General features: G+C 33.0%; 2 protein-coding genes across 2 annotated transcripts; both read left to right on the top strand.

Annotated features, from left to right (window-relative positions):
* LOC109718887 (terpene synthase 10-like) lies at window positions 9,126-22,107 on the top strand. The gene is made up of 5 exons (XM_020245355.1): window positions 9,126-9,361; window positions 11,766-12,033; window positions 12,190-12,571; window positions 12,849-13,067; window positions 21,923-22,107. Exons 1-5 carry the CDS (start codon window positions 9,134-9,136, stop codon window positions 21,984-21,986), a joined length of 1,161 nt encoding a protein of 386 aa, XP_020100944.1. The 5' UTR covers window positions 9,126-9,133; the 3' UTR covers window positions 21,987-22,107.
* On the top strand, window positions 17,411-23,837 carry LOC109718886 (terpene synthase 10-like). The gene is made up of 7 exons (XM_020245354.1): window positions 17,411-17,661; window positions 20,618-20,882; window positions 21,039-21,420; window positions 21,704-21,922; window positions 22,170-22,308; window positions 23,050-23,295; window positions 23,382-23,837. Exons 1-7 carry the CDS (start codon window positions 17,434-17,436, stop codon window positions 23,673-23,675), a joined length of 1,773 nt encoding a protein of 590 aa, XP_020100943.1. The 5' UTR covers window positions 17,411-17,433; the 3' UTR covers window positions 23,676-23,837.

The following is a 25,432-nucleotide window of genomic DNA, read 5'->3' as shown; positions in this document are numbered from 1 at the left end:
TTCTATAGATAGACTATAAATAGATTTGGCAAACTTACATTCAAGCTTCCATTGGTCAACTGCTTAATTGGCCTATCAGAATCTATTTTTTTGGTGTGACCTAATTACTAATTAATGTATTCTATAGATAGACTGTAGATAGATTTGGCAAACTTACATTATAATAGGAAAGTCCACAATTTTCATTGGACATTTGGCAAGCTTATATTGGTTCATGGCTTAATCAGCATATCAGAATTCACTTCTTTGATGTGATCTAATTGCCAATTCATATATAGTGTATACATATTGACCAAGTGGCTCGATGGAAATTCATTTTCTTGATGTGACCTAGCTACCAATTGATATACTTTATAGATTATAGACATAAATTTAAAAATCTAATCAGGGTTCCTACATTTTCGCTTCATCCTAATACCAAAATTTTAAAAGATCAATTTTTGAACAAAGGATTGTAGGATTTTAATTCCTTTTGGGTTATAAATTTAGCAATTCCCTTTATTTGTTACCGGTGAAGAGTACAAACTGTACTAGCAGGTGTGAAAATTTTATAATAATATTTAATAATTAATTTTTAAGATTATATATATATTAATTTATAGATTCAACACTTATTTTTATTTTGCCATCTTGGTTTCAAAAAATTGCATTACTTCTGTGGTTTTATTTTATTTTGCCACGAGGTTATAAAACTAACTATAGCCGAGTGATATTTTTTTTTTATAAATTATAAGACAATTTATAAAAAAAATATCACCCAATAACTGACCGTCCCTAGAGCAAGTGGCAAAGGACTTGGTGCTCAGAAATTTGAAATAGTAAGTCCACGAGTGGATATGTATTCACTTTAGGTGGAGCTGTTATTACTTGAAAATTCAAAAGATAGACTTGTACTGCCTTGTCGTCTATAGAATCAGAACATTTTACTTTACCTTCTGCTGGCGAAGAGGCAGAATGGATAAAGAATCTGATTTTGGATATTCCTTTGACTCGACTACAGATTAATTCTTTAAACCTGTTCTGTGATAATCAAGCAGTTGTGCAAGTTGTCAAAAATGCTTTCTTTAATTCAGAGAGAAGACATGTGAGACTGAGATATACGTTGTTGAATTATCTGAGAGAAGAAGAAGTTATCACCTTGATCGATGTAAGATCGAAGGATAATATGGCTGATACTTTCACAAAAGGTATGCCTACAGATCGATTATTCAAAACAGTGGGGGAAATGGGGTTAAAGACAATGTAAATTAATTAGTCTTAATTACCATTTACTTACCTTTTTAACTGTATGTTTTGAATTATCGAATCTTCCTTTGGTAGTCAAGCACAATTTATATGTTTCATCGATATTCATGGTTGCAAACTAATTTGAAAATGATGAGTTGTCTCATTCCAAACTTGATAAAGATGACTTTAACCTAATTCAAAGTTCTGCCTGAAAAACTTGTGTCATTCCAAACTTGATGATACAATCCAACTATGTTGGACTATTTTTTTCTTGGTTAAATGATCTCCTTCCAAACTTGATGCTAGATTATTTGACTTTAAAGAATCAATAACTGTAACATTCCAAATTGAAACATAGAATAGCTATCTGCATAAGAAGCCTGTTGGTATTGGTCATGTTCTTTGAAACTAGACAATAATTATTCTCTTACAAATAAACTTAAGTTGATAGCCCTTTGTAAATCAAACTATTTAGGCTTTGTTCATAATTTATGAAACTGGCTTGATGTTTATGAACATAATATTATGATGCTTTATGACATTAATATATGTTCTTCTCTGCCTGATGTTATGATACTAAGTTCTTTTAGTATAATTAGACATTTTTAGTAGATTATTCCAATGATTAAATTCATAATAATATGAATTTTATATTTGATACTCTACAGAGGATGACAGGGATGGAGGAAAGCCTAATAAGTGGGATCCTGATCAGGATGATTTATTTGATGAATGAATATATATATCATTTAGAGTGTACGGGAACTTGACAGTTCACCTACTATTGCTCGTTTTGATGGAATCCATTTACTTAAGACTTGCTTTTTGCTATCTCTAATTTGTGAATATTATTATGCCTTTTTCTTGTATTTGTAAAGCCTTGGATTATTTTGACTGGCCTACTTATATCTGACTGTTATGCATATGTTGGTTGTGAACTGATTTTGAGAATTATTTTGGGTATGCCGATCTCAGAACAGATTCATGATAAGAATGATTCACTCATTTGGATTGTAATTGATGATTGAGTTTTAATTCGAGTTGATTGTCTTGGACTGAATGTGGATGATGCATATTTGTTTGAACATTACACTAACTACCGTATTGGATTGTGCTGTATAGAGAATATAGAAGGAGATTGTTGGATATATTGTTATATAATCCAAATAATATGTTCACATACAAGCCCAATAGGTGAAAGCGTATTAAGATCCATATTAACTGGAGCTCAATAGCTTATTAACCCTAAGATTTCTCTAAACTGGAGGTAACACTATTAAGCATTCCAAATTTTGATGCCTCTTGGTGTAATACTTCAAACACCCAAAAACACCATCTATTCTCAAAACCCTAACCTCCAACAATGCACTTGATATTAAGCAATTGCCCGAGTATATGAGATTATGTTTTTTAGTACTCTTCAACACAACAAATGATACAGCTTATGAGGCGATGAGAGAGAAAGGCCTCAATATCCTTCCATCCATTCCTAAAAAGAGCGGTATTTTTTATTCTCTTATTTTGCTTCACCTCTTTGATTTATCCATCTTAATACCTAACATTTTATCTCTTAATATTATTTTCTAGGTTTTCTAGCTTTTCTTTCAAAATTATCGACTGAACACATCTTTCTATATAATCTATATATACTCGATGCAAAAACTATATGATTTTTGTCTCTTTAGTGCAGTTTAATTACTATTTAAATTTGATGTGCANTATATACTCGATGCAAAAACTATATGATTTTTGTCTCTTTAGTGCAGTTTAATTACTATTTAAATTTGATGTGCATATAAGATTCACTTTTAGTGAGGGCACTCTATTACACAACGAAGGATATAGTTGCAATAAAAAATGCATAGGTGACGTATATACAATGGTATATCAATCGTTGAAAAATGGAGATAGACAAAGTTAAAATATAATTTTGAAGTCAAAACTATTTTAGATGTATTATACGGTTAATTTTAGATGTATTATATATAGCTTTAAAAAATTTTGGTCAAAATTACAAATTATGTTAGCAAACATCGAGCCGAATGGTTAATTTTAGATGACTTTTTTTTTTAATTCAACGAGTATAACTATTAGGTTTTTTTTTTTTTTTTTGAGGAAAATAACTATTAGTTTTTAACCTTCATGTGAAAATACAATCACTATCCAATTAAACAGTCAAAAAATAAAGTATTTCTATACTGGAATAATGTTGTACTAAAATATATGAATTCTAGAGTAAAAAAATACAATTAGAAATTTATAGAGCTTCCCAACAGGCCCTAATAAGGGGATATATATAAAATGCATAAAAATTTAGGAACATGTACAAAAATAGATTATTTTTTCGAAAACCCTCTAACAAATTTAAAAAGCATATGTGTTTAATTGATACAGCGGACGGATATATGCAAAGCATATTTGGTCGAAGCTAGCAAAGGTACAGCAAAGGCTACATACCAACACGGGAGGAGTGCTTGCAAAATGGATTGTTCTCTTCATCTGGCCATGATATTCTATCTTATGCTTATTGTCTTGTCCCAGATCTCACTCAACATGATCTAGATCTCTTCCAGAATTATCCAGAAATCGTGCAGTGGTCATCGATGCTTCTCCGACTCTACAATGATCTCGGTACATCCAAAGTAGGTTTAAGTACATCAGCTTTAATTGAAGATACAATTTACATAACAATGTTAAATAACTGTTCTATTCCTGAACGATTCAGCCTGAGCACCAGCGAGGCGATGTCGCGAAATCGATCCACTGCTGCATGCACCACGAAAGGATCACGGAGGCTGCAGCCCGTGAACGCATAAAAGAACTGATTTATGATTGCTGGAAAAAATTAAACGGAGCGCGCCGAGTGGACTCCGCTTTCAATGAAAACTTTGCAAACATTGCCATGAACGTGCCGCGGACAGCACGCAGCTTTTACATTTATGGAGATGGGTATGGATCTCCAGAGGGAGAAACAAAAGATAGGATCATCTCTTTGTTGATCGAACGCGTTCAAATTTGATGAGACAGACCATATAGTATAATATCTACATGCATGGTTGAAGTTGCTGAGCAGGGGGGGTTGTATTTGATGTGCTTGATGTGTTTTGATGTGATAGTTAATTGGTGTACGTAGGAAGTGGTGGCATTTGAAATTTCATTTTGTTCACCGAAATGAAGAAAGATGCATGTTTGTTTTTGTATATATATATTCGGTCTATTGGACTAAGCTGTAGCGTAGTGTCTGTATGTATATTAATAAGTAGTAATGATCTGCATGTTGATATCATGAATAAGCGACTATATCTGAAGCTTTAGATCTTCAAATTTTCATTTCTAGGGCTAGCATGGTCCGGATGCTACAATATCCATGCCGGGCCGGGGGGCGGCTACTTCCGTGAAGGTCCCATCAGCACGGCACAGAAGAGCAACAAGGGGGCCTGGTCCAAGCTGGGCCTATGGGCCGCTTGCGACCCGGCCCAGCAGATGGGTAGACCTTGGGAGATGTGTTTTTGGTCCCAATGGATTGGACCAAAATATAATTTAAAAAATATATATATTTTAATTGTTGAATTTTTTTATTTTTAAAATTTTGTAAATTTCTTATTTTGATAAATTTTAATTTTTTTGGGGACCAGCTATCAATTATTAAAAATATATTTCATATTTCATATTTTCAGAACTTTTTCTTTTCTAAGAACATAAAAAAATAGAAGGGCCGGCACTTCACTCCGCGCGTCATAGTTACCACAATTTCTACAATGTCTTCCTTACATTTTATTATTATCTCAAATTAAGTCTTTTCATTAAAACTAATAGCTGAAACTGACGTAACTCTATGAAAACAACCGCATCAACAGCCAGCTCGTCTAAAAGGAATATTAAGACACTCGATAAAGTGTAGGGAATTTTTATAATGAAACCTATTAAATTTAATTTTTTTGATTCAAATTTTGAGTATAAGCTTTTTTTTTTTATTAGAATTTAAAACCAATTTTATATTTTTTAATTCAAATTTTAAATAGAAATGTAGTTTTTGAATTTAATTTTAAACTTACATTTCATATGTAAGTTTAGATACGAAATCAAATTATCAATTTAAATGTAAAATCAATTTTTTTTAGATTTGCATTTTAAATTTTAAATCTAGATTTAGATTTTGAATTTATTTTAAATTTAAAATTTAAATTTTGGATTTATCTTTAAACTAAAATTTAGATTTTGGATTGAAATTTCAAATCAATTTGAGATTGAAATTTCAAATCAATTTGAGATTTTAATTTCAAATTCTAAATTTAAAATTTTGAATTTGAATTTAAATTTCAAATCTAAATTTAGGTTCAAAATTAAATTTTAGTTAAAATTTAAATTCAGACGTTAAAATTTAAGATTCGGATTAAATTTATAATTTAAAATTATGAATTCAAATTACAACTAAGGCATAGTTTTGTATTGAGGCCCATCTGACACTATCAGATAAAATAGAGTTAGGATAAATAAATATAGGGATATACTTCTGCGTTCTCTGGTGAGACCGCAAAAAATATATCGTAACCGATTCATCGCGATATGCGGAACGAAATATTACGTACGAAAACAAACAGAATAATTTTCTACCGTACTTTCTCACCGCGCGTAATGTAATTTTTCCGCAATTCCAAACGAAGCTTGAGGCCCCGTTTGGCTCGGAGGATAAGCGGGGATAACGAAAGTTATCCCCGCTATTTTGCCAAACGAGGTGATTTTTTGCCGGAATATTATATCCCGATCAAACCTTGTTATTTCCAACTATTTCGGAATAGCTTGGAATTTACTATTTCACTATTTTTGTGGAATAATGTGAAATCTCAGATAGTCCTATATATAAGATATAATAGGACGCCTAAACTCTTAATTCGGCTTAAGTATTTTAGGTGGTGGCAAGGCCTAAGAGTTTAAGAGAGTTAAGCGTGCTAAGACGGGAATAGTTCTAGAATGGATGATCCCCAAGAAAGTCAGGACATTACGTTTGGTATCAGAGCCAATTACCAGTCGGAAGTGTGAGATGAGTCTCGGCTGAGTCAGAATTATACAGTGGAGAGAGCGAGACTCTCACACTGTTGACTGTTGTGGGTAGAGCGCGGCTCCCCTATAAGGTCGGTATAAACTAGTGAGATGAGTCTCACATCGCCTGATATTTGTGAGTCTGAGCCTAATGAAGACGTCAGGGCTTAAAGGGGGAAGAGTATGAGACCCCAGATAGTACTATATATAAAATATAATAGGGTTAAACTCTTAACCCGCCTTAAGTATTTTGGGTGATGGTAAAACTCAAGAGATTAAGAGAGTTAAGCGTGCTACGACGGCAATAGTTCTAGAATGGGCGACCCCCTAGGAAGTCGGGATGGGCGTCACAAATAGTGCTATTCTAATTCTTAATTTCAAACTTAATTAAAATTATAAACTGAATTAAAACTAAATTATATAAATATAATATGTTATATATTATAATACATAATTTTTATTATAAAATTATTAATTGTACTATATTAATACATATTATTTATATTTAAATATTATAATAAATTTTATAATAAATTATATTTAAATATTATAATAAATTATTCTAATAAGTTTATTTAAAAATTCACTCAACTGAATAGTTTTGGTAGCTATTTTATAAATAAATATTTTAATTAAAAAGTTAAAGTTGAAAAACTTATTTCAAATTGCGGAAAAAGGTGAGGATGTCTTTATCTCGTTAAAATTGATTGCAGAAAGAAAAAAAGTATTGCTTGCACCCGGTATATATTAACACTCCATACACCGCGCCGACCGTCTCTAGAGCAAGTGGCAAAGGGCTTGGTGATTGATACCCGAGACCTAAGTTTGAATCCTAGTTGATTCACATTTTCAGTTAAGTTTATTTCTAAATGAAATAAACGAAGCGGGTAGCGTGCTACCTATCTCTCAAAAAAAAAAAAAAAAAACACTTCATACACCGCAATTTATATTAGATGACAGACGTTCTAATATCAAAACTTAATTAAATATATATGATTTAGAAAGTCTAAAAATTTAAATTACATTTAACAAATTGTATTTTAAAATCTCTATCAAAGAATTTTTAGGTATGTGATATATGTAAAGATATACACCCAATGAAAGAAAGCTTACAGGGTGCACTCATAATTTCAAGAGAGAAAGAGAATAAATTTTCGCTTGCACCCAATATATATTTATGCTTCATATGCCACACAGTATGTTAGATTATTGATAGAATATCTAATAATCGTACTATAAAATAAAATATAATATAAAATATTTAAATAATTTTTTATACAACAGAAATTTATTTTTGATATATATTCTAGAGTCAGTTTATATTACAATGGGCGCGTTCAAAATTCTTATTAGACATTTGACAAAGCTTCCATTAGTTCATAGTTTAATTGGCCTATCAAGATCCTTTTTTTTATATGACCCAATTGCCAATTCATGTATTTTGTAGATAGATTTGGCAAGCTCACATTACAATAGGTGCGTCCAAAATTCTTATGTGATATTTGGCAAGCTTTTATAAATTTATGGCTTAATTAGCCTAGCAAGATCCATTTTTTTGATGTGACCCAATTATCAATTCATTTATTCTACAAATAGATTTGCTGCGTGGCTCAATGAGGATTCATTTTCTTGATGTGACCTAACTACCTATTGATATACTTTATAGATGTAATATAAAATATTTAAATAATTTTTTATACAATATAAATTTATTTTTGATATATATTCAAAAGTCAGTTTACAGTACAATAGGCACGTTTAGAATTCTTATTAGACATTTGGGAAGCTTCCATTAGTTCATGGCTTAGCCAATTAGAATCTATTTTTTTAATATGACCCAATTACCAATTCATGTATAATGTATTCTACGGATAGATTTGGCAAGCTTACTTACATTACAATAGGCGTGTCCAAAATTTTTATGGGATATTTGGCAAGCTTCCATTGGTTCATGGCTTAATTAGCCTAGCAAGATTCATTTTTTTAGTGTGACTCAATTGTTAATTCTTGTATTCTACAGATAGATTGGCCGTGTGGCTGGATCAGAATTTATTTCCTTGATGTAACTTAACTACCAATTGATATACTTTATAAATATAAATTTGCAAATCTAATAAGGGTTCTTACATTTTCATTTTATCCTAATACCAAAAATTAAAAGGGTCAATTTTAGGATGAAGGATTGTAGGATTTTAATTCTTTTACGGTTATAAATTCAGCAATTCTCTTTATTCGTTACCAGTGAAGAATATTGCAACTGTAGCAGGTGTGAAAATTTTATAATAATAATTAATTTTTAAGATAATATATTTATTTATAGATGATAAATTTTTATTTATCTTTTTGCGATTTAACACTTATTTTTATTTTGCCATCTTGGTTTTAAAAAATTGTATTTAATTTTTGTAGTTTTTTTTTTTTTTGCCATAAGATTATAAAATTAACTAGGATAGCAGAGTGATATTATTTTTTTATAAATTATAAGACAATACAAAATAGTATTTTTATCATCTTCATTATTAAAACTATAAAGAAAGTAGGAGATGTCAATTATGCCTTTCTATGTGAAAAATATTCTTGTAAAATTCAATCCTATTAATGAAACAATAAGTATTTGAAAATATTTTAAAAGATTTTTAAAAATTTAAAAATATTTAGTCAATCAATATATTATAATTATTTCAAAAAAATAAATGTACATTATTTATAACATAAAAACACGTGCTTATGTATAATTACAGCCAAAGTGAAATGTACGGGGATGACGGGTGAACAGAGATGCAACTGTATATAGATATATTTATATATATATATATAGATAGATAGATAGATAGATCAACCGATTAAGCTCACAAAATCATTCAAAATGGTCCTTCTCCACCTTGCATCACCATCCCCTGCACCATTCATCTTGCTCACCTCTCCGGACCGGTGGCTCCGACGGGAGCTCCCAACTGTTCAATCTCTGATTGACGGCTTGTCATTTCCTCAGCGTAGAGGTGTGCGTGCTTGCGCCATGCGCCGGTCGGCAAATTATAGGCCGAGTTTATGGCACAACAAATATATACAATCACTGACGAGCACTGATATTATAGTACGTAATAAAAACTTCTCCAAGTGCAATACTAGATCTATAACCTACTTTGATCATTATAATCTTACTGCTAATTTTATCTAAAAGTCACATTCTCTCTACAAGTCTTATTATTTTTTTAAAATTAAAAGTAAAAAAGGAGTTAGTAAATCCTTTAATTTTTGGATAAAGGGGTCGGTAAACCCTATAAATTTTGGATAAAGAGTTGCACAAAATAGAAATCCTTTGGTTGTAGACTTACTATTTCTCTTTCTTGATTATTTCTAAAAAAGTTTGATCTTTAAGTTGTTGTAGGCTACATACATAACTATGCTTTTTCTATTATGTGAGGTCATGGACTTATCCCTCTTACTTCATTTGTTATTACTACTTTTCAATTTTATTATGCATGTGAGTAGGGACACTAAAACTATTTCTAAATTATTTCTAAGCAAATCAATAATTTATTTAATAATATAGGGATATAAGATAATTTTCGAAAAGTAGATAGCTTCTGCAAAAATACTAATTTTGTGTCAAAAGAAAAGAATACTAAGTTTTTAGTACAAAAAATAAAACGAAGAAATGATAAGACTTATATAGAGAAGATATTCTTTGGGATTAGAAGATTTACAGGATGACAGTTGGAAGGGGGTTGTAAACCTAGCATTGCTTTTTTAAGTAATACCATTTTAAGAAAAACTAATAATTTTTGCATTATAACTTCACAACTCCTTGTCGAAATAAGACTTAAATTTTAAATTAAATCTTCTCCTTTTTCTTTATAGGTAGAGAGTTTATTTTCCAAATTTATGCCACAGCTCTCTCTCTCTCTCTCTCTCACTAGATATATATAGGACTAGGACTATTATATTTTTATGAGTATAGACCATTTTGTACTCATTAGTTTTTGACCGTTGGATGAAAGGATGTGCAATTAGAATGATACTGATCTCCTAAGGTTGAGTAGGTAGTTGGTTAGAGTAGGTAGTTGGTTAAATAGTATGATCTAATGGCGGACTCATATATATATAGATCCCTTTATATATATAGTCCGACTATTATATTCTTATGAGTATAGATCCTTTTATACTCATAAATTTTTTATTATTAAATCTACTTCTTTGACTATTTTCATCCGTTAAATTATGTTATTCAACTAACCACTCACTCAATCTAGAGAACCACTATTATTCTAACCCCACATTACCTTATCCAACGGCTGAGTATAAAGAGGTCTATACTGATAAGAATATAATAGTCCTAGCCATATATATATATATAGAGAGAGAGAGAGAGAGAGAGAGAATATTTTTATAGTAAGGAAATAATATTTACTATATATCTACTTTTTTTTTGTCTCGGAATGTCTTGGGTTTAGTGAAGTGAAATATTTGACTCAAAAGCTATGTGCTAAATAGCAAATATTATTCCTCAATAGAATAGATGTCTATGTAAAAGATATTACATGCAAAGCTGCAACCCCATATTACAAATTTGAGCTGCTCAACCAAATTTTGTATTTTCTCTAATTAGAAAAGGTCCATCTAAGGAGATATATAACTCATTATAATATGTCAGTGTTTGGTCTAACTTTTGCTGCTCTAAAAAGCCTACTCCGTTATAATTAGTTGTTTGGATAGTTTGAAGTATGCTTTCAAGTAGATAAGGAAGTGTTGTTTGAGAGGCTACATAGGACCTGGGTTCTTAAGTCATTTTTGTAAATGATAAAATTACCCCCGTAAGTCATTTTTGTAAATGATAAAATTACCCCCGAGTAAATTATCTAATTTTCATCTAATCCTAAGCATCAGTGTAGGTAAATAGTCATTCACATTTTCTCTTTACACCGTACATAGGGTGTCAAAGCGCGACACAACTGTGGGCCGTACTGGGCCAAGGATCCGGGCCATACTAGCCCCCAACCTTTAGGACCGTGGCCCCGCACAGCCTTGTCGGCATCCGAACGCTACCTTGTGACCCATTTTGGCTAGGAAAGTCTGGGCCCTGCCATTCCGACGCAGCTCAGATTATACCTCTACTTCTATCTGAGTACTCAAAGCTAGAAGCGAACTTTCTAGAAAGCTTTCTAACTACTGCACGCAATATAAGATTCTAAGAAATGCTAAGTCAATAATCCCAAAAAAATGTAAGATCGTAATTTTTAATTCAAGGATTGTAATGCTTCTCTTTAAGGTGGTGAAAAAAAATTGGCCCTCGGTGATGAAGTTGTAAGATTATGTACAACTCCATTTGAGGTGTAGGGCTCGCAACCACTCATCTTTTATTCCTCAAGTCTCTGCTATATCATTTATTGTTAGATAAAAACAAAAGAAGAATTAAGAAGTCAATTACTTGTATCCTTTCTTTTCGTAAAATTAATTAAATTTGCAAATGATGGGGCGCTCCACAATTTGTAACGTAGGAGCGAGACGCAAAGAGATTGGACGAGTTGAAGGAGGAAGTGGCGCGTATGATAAATGAGGAAACAGTGGTTGTCGATGATAAGCTTGAGCTCATTGATGCATTGCAACAACTCGGGATTGATTATCACTTTGAGAAGGAGATAAAGCATGCACTGGACTCTATATTTAGCAAATTTGATGACATACGCGTGGAGACGAAGGATAATGCCTACATAATCGCACTCTTATTCAGGCTTCTTAGAGGACATGGATTTAGAGTTTCACAAGGTAATAATATAATTAATTCGGCTCCTAGCTAATTGTTAATCCTTTATTAATTTATTTGGACATTACCTGCTCAACAAATAAATGTCAACGTGATACTAACGACTATTTTAACAAACCACACATTTTTAACGAATTATACATACCCATATGTTGCAGATATTTTTGATCAGTTTAAAGATGAGAATGGCAGCTTCAAATCCAACTTGAGCAATCAAATTAAAAGTTTGTTGAGTTTGTACGAGACTTCTTATATGGCAGTGGAAGGAGAAGATACATTGATTGAGACGCAGAATTTTACAATTCAACACCTCAATAATTTCTTATCAAATTCATCACATGATAGCCATAATTTAAGAGATTATGTGGCCAATGCATTGGAGCAACCACTACACTGGCGCATGGAGAAACTACACACGAGATGGTTTATTGACGTGTACGAGAAAGAAGAGAAGATGAGGCCGCTACTTCTCGAGTTTGCAAAGTTGGACTTCAATGTGGTTCAAAACACGTACAAGGGAGAGCTCAAGGAAGTCTCAAGGTACATGTATATTCAACATGCATATACGTGTGAGATGACTTTGTTCAAAGCTTTAACTTGATCTAAGCGTCAAAACTTTAAACTAAAAGGGTTAGCAAGCTTATTTCCACTTAACAACTTAATCAAACCAACTTAGCTGTAACATATTTATATTATATTTGATTCAATTTCATTATATATGCTATCCATTGCAGCACAAATGTACGTGAAAATAATATTATTAGATTATATGAATATATATAGCTTCTAATTAGATGAAAAAATTTGAAAATTTCAGATGGTGGTCCAATCTAGGATTATGGGAAAAGCTTCCTTTCAGTAGAGATAGATTGGCGGAGAACTATTTATGGTCTGTTGGTTGGGCTTTTGCGCCGAAACATTTTGCCTTCAGACTGGCACAAACAAAGGCTAACTGTCTCGTTACGGCAATCGATGATCTCTACGACGTTTACGGCTCTCTCGATGAGCTCGAGCTTTTCACTGAAGCAGTAGACAGGTCTATATATATATATATATAACTCTTTTATCCAGTTTTACTACTACAAATTAAGACGTATTTTTGTGAAGATACATAAATTAAATTGCACAAATATAATCTGAAGTTAAGTTGCTTTGCGTGTATGACCAACTATACGTTCTTTGCATGCGAACTCCCGAAAACTTTAAATATTGCTTGTGACCTAATGTATTTATGATATTCTTATATATTTGCGGTGGCTTTTACAGATGGGATGCACTTGATATTAAGCAATTGCCCGAGTATATGAGTGTATATTTCTTAGCACTCTTCAACACAACAAATGATATAGCTTATGAGACGATGAGAGAGAAAGGCCTCAATATCCTTCCATTCCTAAAAAGAGCGGTATTTTTTATTCTCTTATTTTGCTTCACCTCTTTGATTTATCTATCTTAATACCTTAACATTTAATCTCTTAATATTATTTTCTAGGTTTTCTAGGTTTTCTTTCAAAATTATCGACTGAGCACATCTTTCTATATAATCTATATATACTCGATGCAAAAACTATATGATTTTTGTCTCTTTAGTGCAGTTTAATTACTATTTAAATTTGATGTGCATATAAGATTTACTTCTAGTGAGAGCACTCTATTACACAACGAAGGATATAGTTGCAATAAAAAAGAGAAATATTTCTATACACCGGCCAATTTAAATCCGACCATTCAATTTTTGAGATTAAGATTGACTTTTACATATTGGTAACCTGCTCAACAGGTTACCAATCAATCATAAAGATAATATTTGAAATTATGCATTAGCTAATTACCAAATTTGATAATATCCAACAAATCTTCGTTCTCTAATTTAATTTTGTTACTTACCAACTTAGATAATGGCTAATTTCATAAGTGATACAGTGGACGGATTTATAAATAGATTATTTTTACGAAAATCCTCTAACAAATTTAAAAAGCATATATGTTTAATCGATACAGTGGACGGATTTATGCAAAGCATACTTGGTCGAAGCAAAGTGGTACAACAAAGGCTACATACCAACGCTGGAGGAATACTTGCAAAATGGATGGATATCTATTTCTGGTCATATTGCTCTATCTTATGCTTACTGTCTTGACCAAGATCTCACTCAACATGATCTAGATCTCTTTCAAAATTATCCAGAAATCGTGCGGTGGTCATCGATGCTTCTCCGACTCTACAATGATCTCGGTACATCCAAAGTAGGTTAAGTATATCAGCTTTAGTTGATGATACAATTTACATAACAATGTTAAATAACTGTTCTATTTTTGAACGATTCAGCCTGAGCACCAGCGAGGCGACGTTGCGAAATCGATCCATTGCTGCATGCACCACGAAGGGATCACGGAGGCTGCAGCCCGTGAACGCATAAAAGAACTGATTTATGATTGCTGGAAAAAATTAAACGGAGCGCGCCGACTAGACTCCGCTTTCAATGAAAACTTTGCAAACATCACCATGAACGTGCCGCGGACAGCACGCAGCTTTTACATTCATGGAGATGGGTATGGATCTCCAGAGGGAGAAACAAAAAATAGGATCATCTCTTTGTTGATCGAACCCGTTCAAATTTGATGAGACAGGCCATATAGTATAATATCTACATGCATGGTTGAAGTTGCTGAGCAGGGGGGGTTGTATTTGATGTGCTTGATGTGTTTTGATGTGATAGTTAATTGGTGTACGTAGGAAGTGGTGGCATTTGAAATTTCATTTTGTTCTCCGAAATGAAGAAAGATGCATGTTTGTTTTTGTATATATATATATTCGGTCTATTGGACTAAGCTGTAGCGTAGCGTCTGTATGTATACTAATAAGTAATGATCTGCATGTTGATATCATGAAAAAGCGATTATATCTGAAGCTTTAGATCTTCAAATTTCCATTTCTAGGGCTAGCATGGTCCGGATGCTACAATATCCATGCCGGGCCGGCCTGCGGCTACTTCCGTGAAGGTCCCATCAACACGGCACAGAAGAGCAACAAGGGGGCCTGATCCAAGCTGGGCCTATGGGCCGCTTGCGACCCGGCCCAGCAGATGGGTAGACCTTGGGAGATGTGTTTTTGGTCCCAATGGATTGGACCAAAATAAAATTTTAAAAAACATATATTTTAATTGTTGAATTTTTTATTTTTAAAATTTTGTAAATTTCTTATTTTGATAAATTTTAATTTTTTTGGGCACCAGCTATCAATTATTAAAAATATATTTCATATTTCATATTTCATATTTTCAGAACTTATACTTTTTTAAAGAACATAAAAAATTAGAAGGGCCGGCACTTCACCCCGCGCCGCCGCGCGTCATAGTTACCACAATTTCAACAATGTCTTCCTTACATTTTATTATTATCTCAAATTAAGTCTTTTCATTAAAAATAACAGCTGAAAGTGACGTAACAACACTATGAAAACAACCACATCAACAGCCAGCTGGTCTAAAAGGAATATTAAGACACTCGATAAAGTGTAGGGAATTTTTATAATGAAACCTATTAAATTTAATTTTTTTGATTCAAATTTTGAGTATAAGTTTTATTTTTTTATTAGAATTTAAAACCAATTTTAGATTTTTTAATTCAAATTTTAAATTTAAATGTAGTTTTTGAATTTAATTTTAAATTCAAATTCAAATTTGAATCTAAACTTACATTTCATATGTAAGTTTAGATACGAAATCAAATTATCAATTTAAATGTAAAATCAATTTTTTTTAGATTTGCATTTTAAATTTTAAATCTAGATTTAGATTTTGAATTTATTTTAAATTTAAAATTTAAATTTTGGATTTATCTTTAAACTAAAATTTAGATTTTGGATTGAAATTTCAAATCAATTTGAGATTTTAATTTTAAATTCTAAATTTAAAATTTTGAATTTGAATTTAAATTTCAAATCTAAATTTAGGTTCAAAATTAAATTTTAGTTAAAATTTAAATTCAGACGTTAAAATTTAAGATTTGGATTAAATTTATAATTTAAAATTATGAATTCAAATTACAACTAAGGCATAGTTTTGTATTAAGGCCCATCTGACGCTATAAGATAAAATAGAGTTAGGATAAAGGCATATAGGGATATGCTTTTGCGTTTTTTGGCGGGATCGCAAAAAATATATCGTAACCGATTTATCGCGATATGTGGAACGAAATATTACGTACGGAAACAAACAGAATAATTTTCTATCGTACTATCTCACCGTGCGTAATGTAATTTTTCCGCAATTCCAAACGAAGCTTAAGGCCCCGTTTGGTTTGGGGGATAAGCGGAGATAACGAAAGTTATCCCCGCTATTCCACTAAACGAGGTGATTTTTTGCTGGAATATTATATTCCGATCAAACCTTGTTATTTCCGGTTATTTCGGAATAGCTTGGGATTTACTATTTCACCATTTTGGTGGAATAGTGTGAGACCCCAGATAGTTCTATATATAAGGTATAATAGAGCGTCTAAACTCTTAATCCAGCTTAAGTATTTTGGGTGATGGAAAGGGCTAAGAGTTTAAGAGAGTTAAGTGTGCTAAGACAGGAGTAGTCCTAGAATGGGTGATCCCCAAGAAAGTCAGGGCATCACGTTTGGTATCAGAGCCAATTACCAGCCAGAAGTGTGAGATGAGTCTCAGCTAAGTCAGAATTATACAGTGGAGAGAGCGAGACTCTCATACTGTTGACTGTTGTGGGTAGAGCGCAGCTCCCCTATAAGGTTGGTATAGGCTAGCGAGACGAGTCTCACATCGTCTGATATTTGTGAGTCTGAGCCTAATGAGGACGTCAGGACTTAAAGGGGGGAGAGTATGAGATCCCAGGTAGTACTATATATAAGATATAATAGGGTTAAACTCTTAACCCACTTTAAGCATTTTGGGTGATGGTAAGACTCAAGAGATTAAGAGAGTTAAGCGTGCTACGACGGCAGTAGTTCTAGAATGGGTGACCCCCTAGGAAGTCGGGATGGGGCGTCACAAATAGTGTTATTCTAATTCTTAATTTCAAACTTAATTAAAATTATAAACTGAATTAAAACTAAATTATATAAATATAATATGTCATATATTATAATACATAATTTTTATTATAAAATTATTAATTGTACTATATTAATACATATTATTTATATTTAAATATTGTAATAAATTTTATAGTATATTATATTTAAATATTATAATAAATTATTTTTATTAAATTTAAGTTTAAGTAGAATTTTAANTGCTTATGTATAATTACAGCCAAAGTGAAATGTACGGGGATGACGGGTGAACAGAGATGCAACTGTATATAGATATATTTATATATATATATATATATATAGATAGATAGATAGATCAACCGATTAAGCTCACAAAATCATTCAAAATGGTCCTCCTCCACCTTGCATCACCATCCCCTGCACCATTCATCGTGCTCACCTCTCCGGACCGGTGGCTCCGACGGGAGCTCCCGACTGTTCAATCTCCGATCGACGGCTTGTCATTTCCTCAGCGTAGAGGCGTGCGTGCCTGCGCCATGCGCCGGTCGGCGAATTATAGGCCGAGTTTATGGCACAACAAATATATGCAGTCACTGACGAGCACTGATATTATAGTACGTAATAAAAACTTCTTCAAGTGCAATACTAGATCTATAACCTACTTTGATCATTATAATCTTACTGCTAATTTAATCTAAAAGTCACATTCTCTCTACAAGTCTTATTATTTTTTTAAATTAAAAGTAAAAAAGGAGTTAGTAAATCCTTTAATTTTTGGATAAAGTGGTAGGTAAACCCTATAATTTTTGGATAAAGAGTTGCACAAAATAGAAATCATTTGGTTGTAGACTTACTATTTCTCTTTCTCGATTATTTCTAAAAAAGTTTGATCTTTTAGTTGTTGTAGGCTACATACATAACTATGCTTTTTCTATTCTGTGAGGTCATGGACTTATCCCTCTTACTTCATTTGTTATTACTATTTTTCAATTTTATCATGCATGTGAGTAGGGACACTAAAACTACTTCTAAATTATTTCTAGGCAAATCAATAATTTATTTAATAATATAAGGATATAAAATAATTTTCGAAAAGTAGATAGCTTCTGCAAAAATATTAATTTTGTGTCAAAAGAAAAGAATACTAAGTTTTTAGTACAAAAAATAAAACGAAGAAATGATAAGACTTATATAGAGAAGATATTCTTTGGGATTAGAAGATTTACAGGATGACAGTTGGAAGGGGGTTGTAAACCTAGCATTGCTTTTTTAAGTAGTACTATTTTAAAAAAAACTAATAATTTTTGCAGTATAACTTCACAACTCCTTGTCGAAATAAGACTTAAATTTTTAAATTAAATCTTCTCCTTTTTCTTTATAGGTAGAGAGTTTATTTTCCAAATTTATGCCACAGCTCTCTCTCTCTCTCTCTCACTAGATATATATAGGACTAGGACTATTATATTTTTATGAGTATAGATCATTTTGTACTCATTAGTTTTTGGCCGTTGGATGAAGAGATGTGCAATTAGAATGATACTGGTCTCTTAAGGTTGAGTAGGTAGTTGATTAGAGTAGATAGTTAATTAAATAGTATGATCTAACGGCCGAAAACTTTTTGATACAAAAGGATCTATACTTATAAGAGTATAGTAGCTGGACTCGTTAAATCTACTTCTTTGACTATTTCCATCCGTTAGATTATGTTATTCAACCAACCACTCACTCAATCTAAAGAACCACTATCATTCTAACCGCACATTGCCTTATCCAACGTCTGAGTATAAAGAGGTCTATACTTATAAGAATATAGTAGTCCTAGCCATATATATATATATAGAGAGAGAGAGAGAGAGAGAGAGAGAGAGAGAGAGAATATTTTTATAGTAAGGAAATAATATTTACTATATATCTACTTTGTTTTTTTGACTCTGAATGTCTTGGGTTTAGTGAAGTGAAATATTTGACTCAAAAGCTATGTGCTAAATAGCAAATATTATTCCTCAATAGTATAGATGTCTATGTAAAAGATATTACATGCAAAGCTGCAACCCCATATTACAAATTTGAGCTGCTCAACCAAATTTTGTATTTTCTCTAATTAGAAAAGGTCCATCTAAGGAGATTACATAACTCATTATAATATGTGAGTGTTTGGTCTAACTTTTGCCGCTCTAAAAAGCCTACTCCGTTATAATTAGTTGTTTGGATAGTTTGAAGTATGCTTTCAAATAGATAAGGAAGTGTTGTTTGAGAGGCTACATAGGACCTCGGTTCTTAAGTTATTTTTGTAAATGATAAAATTACCCCCGAGTAAATTATCTAATTTTCATCTAATCCTAAGCATCAGTGTAGGTAAATAGTCATTCACATTTTCTCTTTACACCGTACATAGGGTGTGAGAGCGCAACGCAACTGTGGGCCGTACTGGGCCAAGAGTCCGGGCCATACTAGGCCGTAACCTTGAGGACCGTGGCCCCGCACAACCCGGTCGGCATCCGAGAGCGGGCCGTACCGGGCCACAAGGATGTTGAGACCCGATAAGACCCAATCTAAGACAAAAAAAGTCTGAAATGCAGTAGTATATTGCTGACGTGATTTTCCCAACTAATCAAATAGCTATCCTCTGCGTCACCCATTCCATCATCGTTCCAGAAAAAAAAAAAAAAAAAAAAAAAAAGGCACTTTTCTTTCAAAGGAAGAAATATGATTGGTTGGATATAGATGATATGTTGTAACTGTTATATAGCAGACTTCCTCGTTCAAGACTAATTTAATAGGATTTCATATCTTTTTTAATTTTTGTAATAGGATTTTTTTTATTCTTCTTTGAAAACGAATTTAAACTATTCAAATTTTAATTTTTTTTAAAAAAAAAGTCATTTAAAACTTTTTATTTAATAAGAAGTAAATATAGTTAATAAAATCGATTGAAAATTAAAAATAAAATAAAAATTAAAAATATAAAAAATAAAAATATACTAAAATGGTCCGGGCCGTGGCCCGGCACCCGGTTCGGTCCGTTGGTTGTGCTGGACCAGAGTCCGACCAAAGGTGAGCCGGATGGGCCCGGCCAAAATTTCAATCTGGGTCGGGCTACCTTGTGGCCCATTTTGGCTAGAAAAGTCTGGGCCCTGCCATTCCGACGCAGCCCAGATTACACCTCTAGTTCTATCTGAGTACTCAAAGCTACAAGCGAACTTTCTAGAATTTTTGAAAACTCTTGAAAGCTTTCTAACTACTGCACGCAATATAAGATTCTAAGAAATGCTAAGTCAATAATCCCAAAAAAATGTAAGATCGTAATTTTTAATTCAAGGATTGTAATGCTTCTCTTTAAGGTGGTGAAAAAAAATTGGCCCTGGGTGATGAAGTTGTAAGATTATGTACAACTCCATTTGAGGTGTAGGGCTAGCAACCACTCATCTTCTATTCCTCAAAGTCTCTGCTATATCATTTATTGTTAGATGAAACAAAAGAAGAAAACGAAGATCAATTACGTGTATCCTTTCTTTTCGTGAAATTAATTAAATTTGCAAATGATGGGGCGCTCCACAATTTGTAACGTAGGAGCGAGACGCAAAGAGATTGGACGTGTTGAAGGAGGAAGTGGGGCGTATGATAGATGAGGAAACAGTGGTTGTTGATAAGCTTGAGCTCATTGATGCATTGCAACAACTCGGGATTGCTTATCACGTTGAGAAGGAGATAAAGCATGCACTGGACTCTATATTTAGCAAATTAGATGACATACGCATGGAGACGAAGGGTAATGCCTACATAATCGCACTCTTATTCAGGCTTCTTAGAGGACACGGATTTGGAGTTTCACAAGGTAATAATATAATTAATTCGGTTCCTAATTGTTGATCCTTTATTAATTTATTTAGACAATAATTATCTGTTGAACAAATAAATGTCAACGTGATACTAACAACTATTTTAACAAACCACACCTTTTTAACGAATTATACATACCCATATATTGCAGATATTTTTGATCAGTTTAAAGATGAGAAGGGCAGCTTCAAATTCAACTTGAGCAATCAAATTATAAGTTTGTTGAGTTTGTACGAGACTTCTTATCTGGCAGTGGAAGGAGAAGATACGCTGAATGAGGCTCGCGACTTTACAATTCGACACCTCAATAATTTCTTATTAAATTCATTAGATGATAACTATAAGTTAAGGGATTACGTGGCTCGTGCATTGGAGCAACCACTACACTGGCGCATGGAGAGATTGCACACGAGATGGTTTATCGACGCATACGAGAAAGAAGAGGAGATGAGGCCCCTTCTTCTCGAGTTCGCGAAGTTGGACTTCAATGTGGTTCAAAACACGTACAAGAGAGAGCTCAAGGAAGTGTCAAGGTACATGTATATTCAACATGCATATGCATGTGAGATGACTTTGGTCAAAGCTTTAACTTGATCTAACCCTCGAAACTTTAAATTAAAAGGGTTAGCAAGCTTATTTCCACTTGACAACTTAATCAAACCAACCTAGCTAGCTTTAACATATTTATATTATATTTTGATTTAATTTCAATATAGATGCTATCCGTTGCAGCACAAATGTACGAGAAAATAACACTATGGGAATATATGAATATATATAGCTTCTAATTAGGATGAAAATATTTGAAAATTTCAGATGGTGGTCCAATCTGGGATTATGGGAGAAGCTTTCCTTCAGTAGAGATAGATTGGCGGAGAACTATTTATGGCCTGTTGGTTGGGCTTTTGAGCCGAAAAATTCTACCTTCAGACTAGCACAAACAAAGGCTAACTGTCTCATTACGGCAATCGATGATATCTACGACGTTTACGGCTCTCTCGATGAGCTCGAGCTTTTCACTGAAGCAGTAGACAGGTCTACATATATATATATATATATATATGCAATTCTTTTACTCAGTTTTACTGCAACAGTTTAAGACATATTTTTTGCAAAAATACCTAAATTAAATTGCACAAATATCATTTGAAGTTAAGTTGCTTTGTAAGTATGACCCTTGAAAACTATACATTCTTTGCATGCGAACTCCCAAAAACTTTAAATATTGTTCGTAACCGAAAGTATTTATGATATTCCTATATATTTGCGGTGGCTTTTATAGATGGGATGCACTTGATATTAAACAATTGCCCGAGTATATGAAGGTATGCTTCTTAGCACTCTTCAACACAACAAATAATACAGCTTATGAGACGATGAGGGAGAAAGGCCTTAATATCCTTCCATACCTAAAAAGAGCGGTAAAAATTTTTTTATTCTCTTATTTTGCTTCACCTCTTTGATTTATCTATCTTAATACCTAACATTTTATCTCTTAATATAATTTTCTATGTTTTCTAATTAGTTTTCTTTCAAAATTATCAACAGAGCACATCTTTCCGTAGAATCTATATATACTCGATGCAAAAACTATATGATTTTTATCTCTTTAGTGCAGTTTAATTGCTATTTAAATTGGCTATGCATATAAGATTTACTTCTAGTGAGGGCACTCTATTACACAAAGAAAGATATAGTTGCAATAAAAAAATGCATAGGTGACGCATATACAACGGTATATGGTTGAAAAATGTAGATAGACAAAGTTAAAATCTCATTTTAAACTAATTCTTTTGACAAAACTATTTTAGATGTATTATTAAATTATATTAGCAAACATTGAACCGAATGGTTAATATTAAATGACTTTTTTTTCTTTTGAATTCAAAGAGTATAACTATGAGTTTTCAACTTTCTGCTGAAAATACCATAAACCCAAGCAGTCGGGAAGTAAAGTATTTCAATGCAGGAGAAATGTTGTAGTAAAGTAATTAAATTCTGAAGTAAAAAAACACGATTAAAAATTTATAGAGTTTCCCTACAGGCCCTAATAAGGGGATTTATATGAAAGGCATAAAAATTTAGGAACATGTACAAAAATAAATTATTTTTACGAAAACCCTCTAACAAATTTAAAAAGCATATGTGGTTAATTGATACAGTGGACGGATCTATGCAAAGCATACTTGGTGGAAGCAAAATGGTACAACAAAAACTACATTCCAACACTGGAGGAGTACTTGCAAAATGGATGGTTATCCATATCTGGCCATGTTATTCTATCTTATGCTTATTGTCTTGTCCCCGATCTCACTCAACATGATCTAGATCTCTTCCAGAATTATCCAGAAATCATGCAGTGGTCATCGATGCTTCTCCGACTCTACAATGATCTCGGTACATCCAAAGTAGGTTAAGTACATCAGCTTTAATTGAAGATACAATTTACACAACAATTAGTGTTAAATAACTGTTCTATTCTTGAACGATTCAGCCCGAGCACCAGCGAGGCGATGTCGCGAAATCCATCCACTGCTGCATGCACCACGAAGGGATCACCGAGGCTGCAGCCCGTGAACGCATAAAAGAACTGATTTATGACTGCTGGAAAAAATTAAACGGAGCGCGCCAAATGGACTCCACTTTCAATGAAAACTTTGCAGACATCGCCATGAATGTGCCGCGGGCAGCGCACAGCTTTTACTTTCATGGAGATGGGTATGGATCTCCAGAGGGAGAAACAAAAGATAGGATCATCTCTTTGTTGATCGATCCCGTTCAAATTTGATGAGACGAGTCGTGTAATAATACCTACATGCATGGTTGAAGTCGCTGAGCACGGGTGTGTATTTGATGTGATAGTTAATTGGTGTAGGAAGTGGTGGCATTTGAAATTTTATTTTGTTCACCAAAATTAATGAAGAAAGATGAATGCTTGTTTTTCTAAATATGTTCGGTCGGTCTATATTACTAAGCTGCAGCGTCTGTATGTGTATTAACAAGTAATGATCTGTATGTTGATATCATGAATAAGCTACTATATCTGAAGCTTTAGATCTTTAGATTTAAATTCAGATTTTCATTTCTAAAAGCAATTAATTAAACACTTGCTCTTTTATTAAGTCTGAAAGGAAGCTATCTCGACCATAGTTAGTTAATTTGGATTTGGTAAAAATCCAGTACGGGCATAATTCGAATAAAATTCATATCTCAATTTTTGAATTCGTTGAAAAATACAGCTTAAAAAAAAGATTCGCCAATTATTCGGATACGTGATTTATACAGATATTATACGTTCACCGATTAATAATTCGAGATAAAAAATTCGGCTATTAAACTAAGCTTTTTTTCTCTAGATTTATGCTCCTAGCATACATAGTTATAAATTCTTAAAATTATTTTAAAAAAAAGAGAACTATAAAAGAAAATAGATTAAGTAAAAAAAGTAATAGTAAATTTTATTGTCGTCTCCATCTTCATCTTTTTTATGATCCACATATTTTGGAAGTTCATGATGTTTTTTTAATAATTCGCGAATAATTCGGAAAGAAATTTTATCAAAAAAATTTGCGTGTTTTTTTAGCCGAATAGTTCGGCATACACGAATTATTCACGAATAATAAATCTAACCTAAAAATTCGCATATTATTTCTATTTTTTAGGAATAAATCGTATACGGACCGTTTTATTCGAATTTTCAATAATTCATGAATTAACTAACTATGATCTTAACACGTTATTTACGTTATTTCTTTTTAAAAAAAGAAATGTTGTAGTATGCCTGGCCGGCCTGGCCCGCTACTTCCGGCCGTGCTCGGCCGCTTCCTTCAAGCCCATCGGCACGGCACGGCGCGGCTTGGCACAAAGCGAGCCTGGGCCAATGGTAGACCTTGGGAGATGCGTTTTGGTCCAATGAACAAAATTATTTTCCAAAACTTTTAAAATTTCTAGAAATTTTAAAAGTTTGTAAATAAGTTTTATTATAATATTTTTATTTTTATAACTTTTAATTTGTTTGGACCAACTATCAGTTATTAAAACTAATTTTCACCTTTTATATTTTCAAAACTTATAACCAAAAACAAAATAGAAAAATTAAAGGGAGCCCGGCCCACTTGCAAATCCATGCAGGGCCGTGCCGGGCCGGGCGATCGTCAGTGTTACCTATTAAAAGTGATAAAACAGTTCACCTAGGTTTGTAAGTTGTAGAAGTAACTAGGGATGCAAACGGGGCGGATCCGGGGGCGGGAGAGTTCCCCCACCTCCCGCTCTATTTCTTATCGGGGCGGGGCGAATTCGGGGCGGGTTACTTTTCATTTTATTTTTGGCTCCCACTTACCGCTCCATTCGGGGCGGATCGGGGCAGGAGCCGGATTTTTGACGGATCGGGGCGGATTGAAGGAAGAAAAGAGTCTCCCACCTCCCGCTTCATTTACTTGGCGGATCGGGGCGGATTCGGGGCGGGTTATATTTTTTTATATTTTTTGTTCCCACTTACCACCCCATTCGGGACGGATCGCGGCGGAGCTCCACCAACCCGGATCC

This window comes from Ananas comosus, linkage group 12 (genome assembly GCF_001540865.1).
Source record: "Ananas comosus cultivar F153 linkage group 12, ASM154086v1, whole genome shotgun sequence".
Taxonomy (NCBI): Eukaryota; Viridiplantae; Streptophyta; class Magnoliopsida; order Poales; family Bromeliaceae; genus Ananas; species Ananas comosus.
Note: the sequence above shows the minus strand (reverse complement) of the source record. Positions and strands in the feature narration are given on the sequence as shown.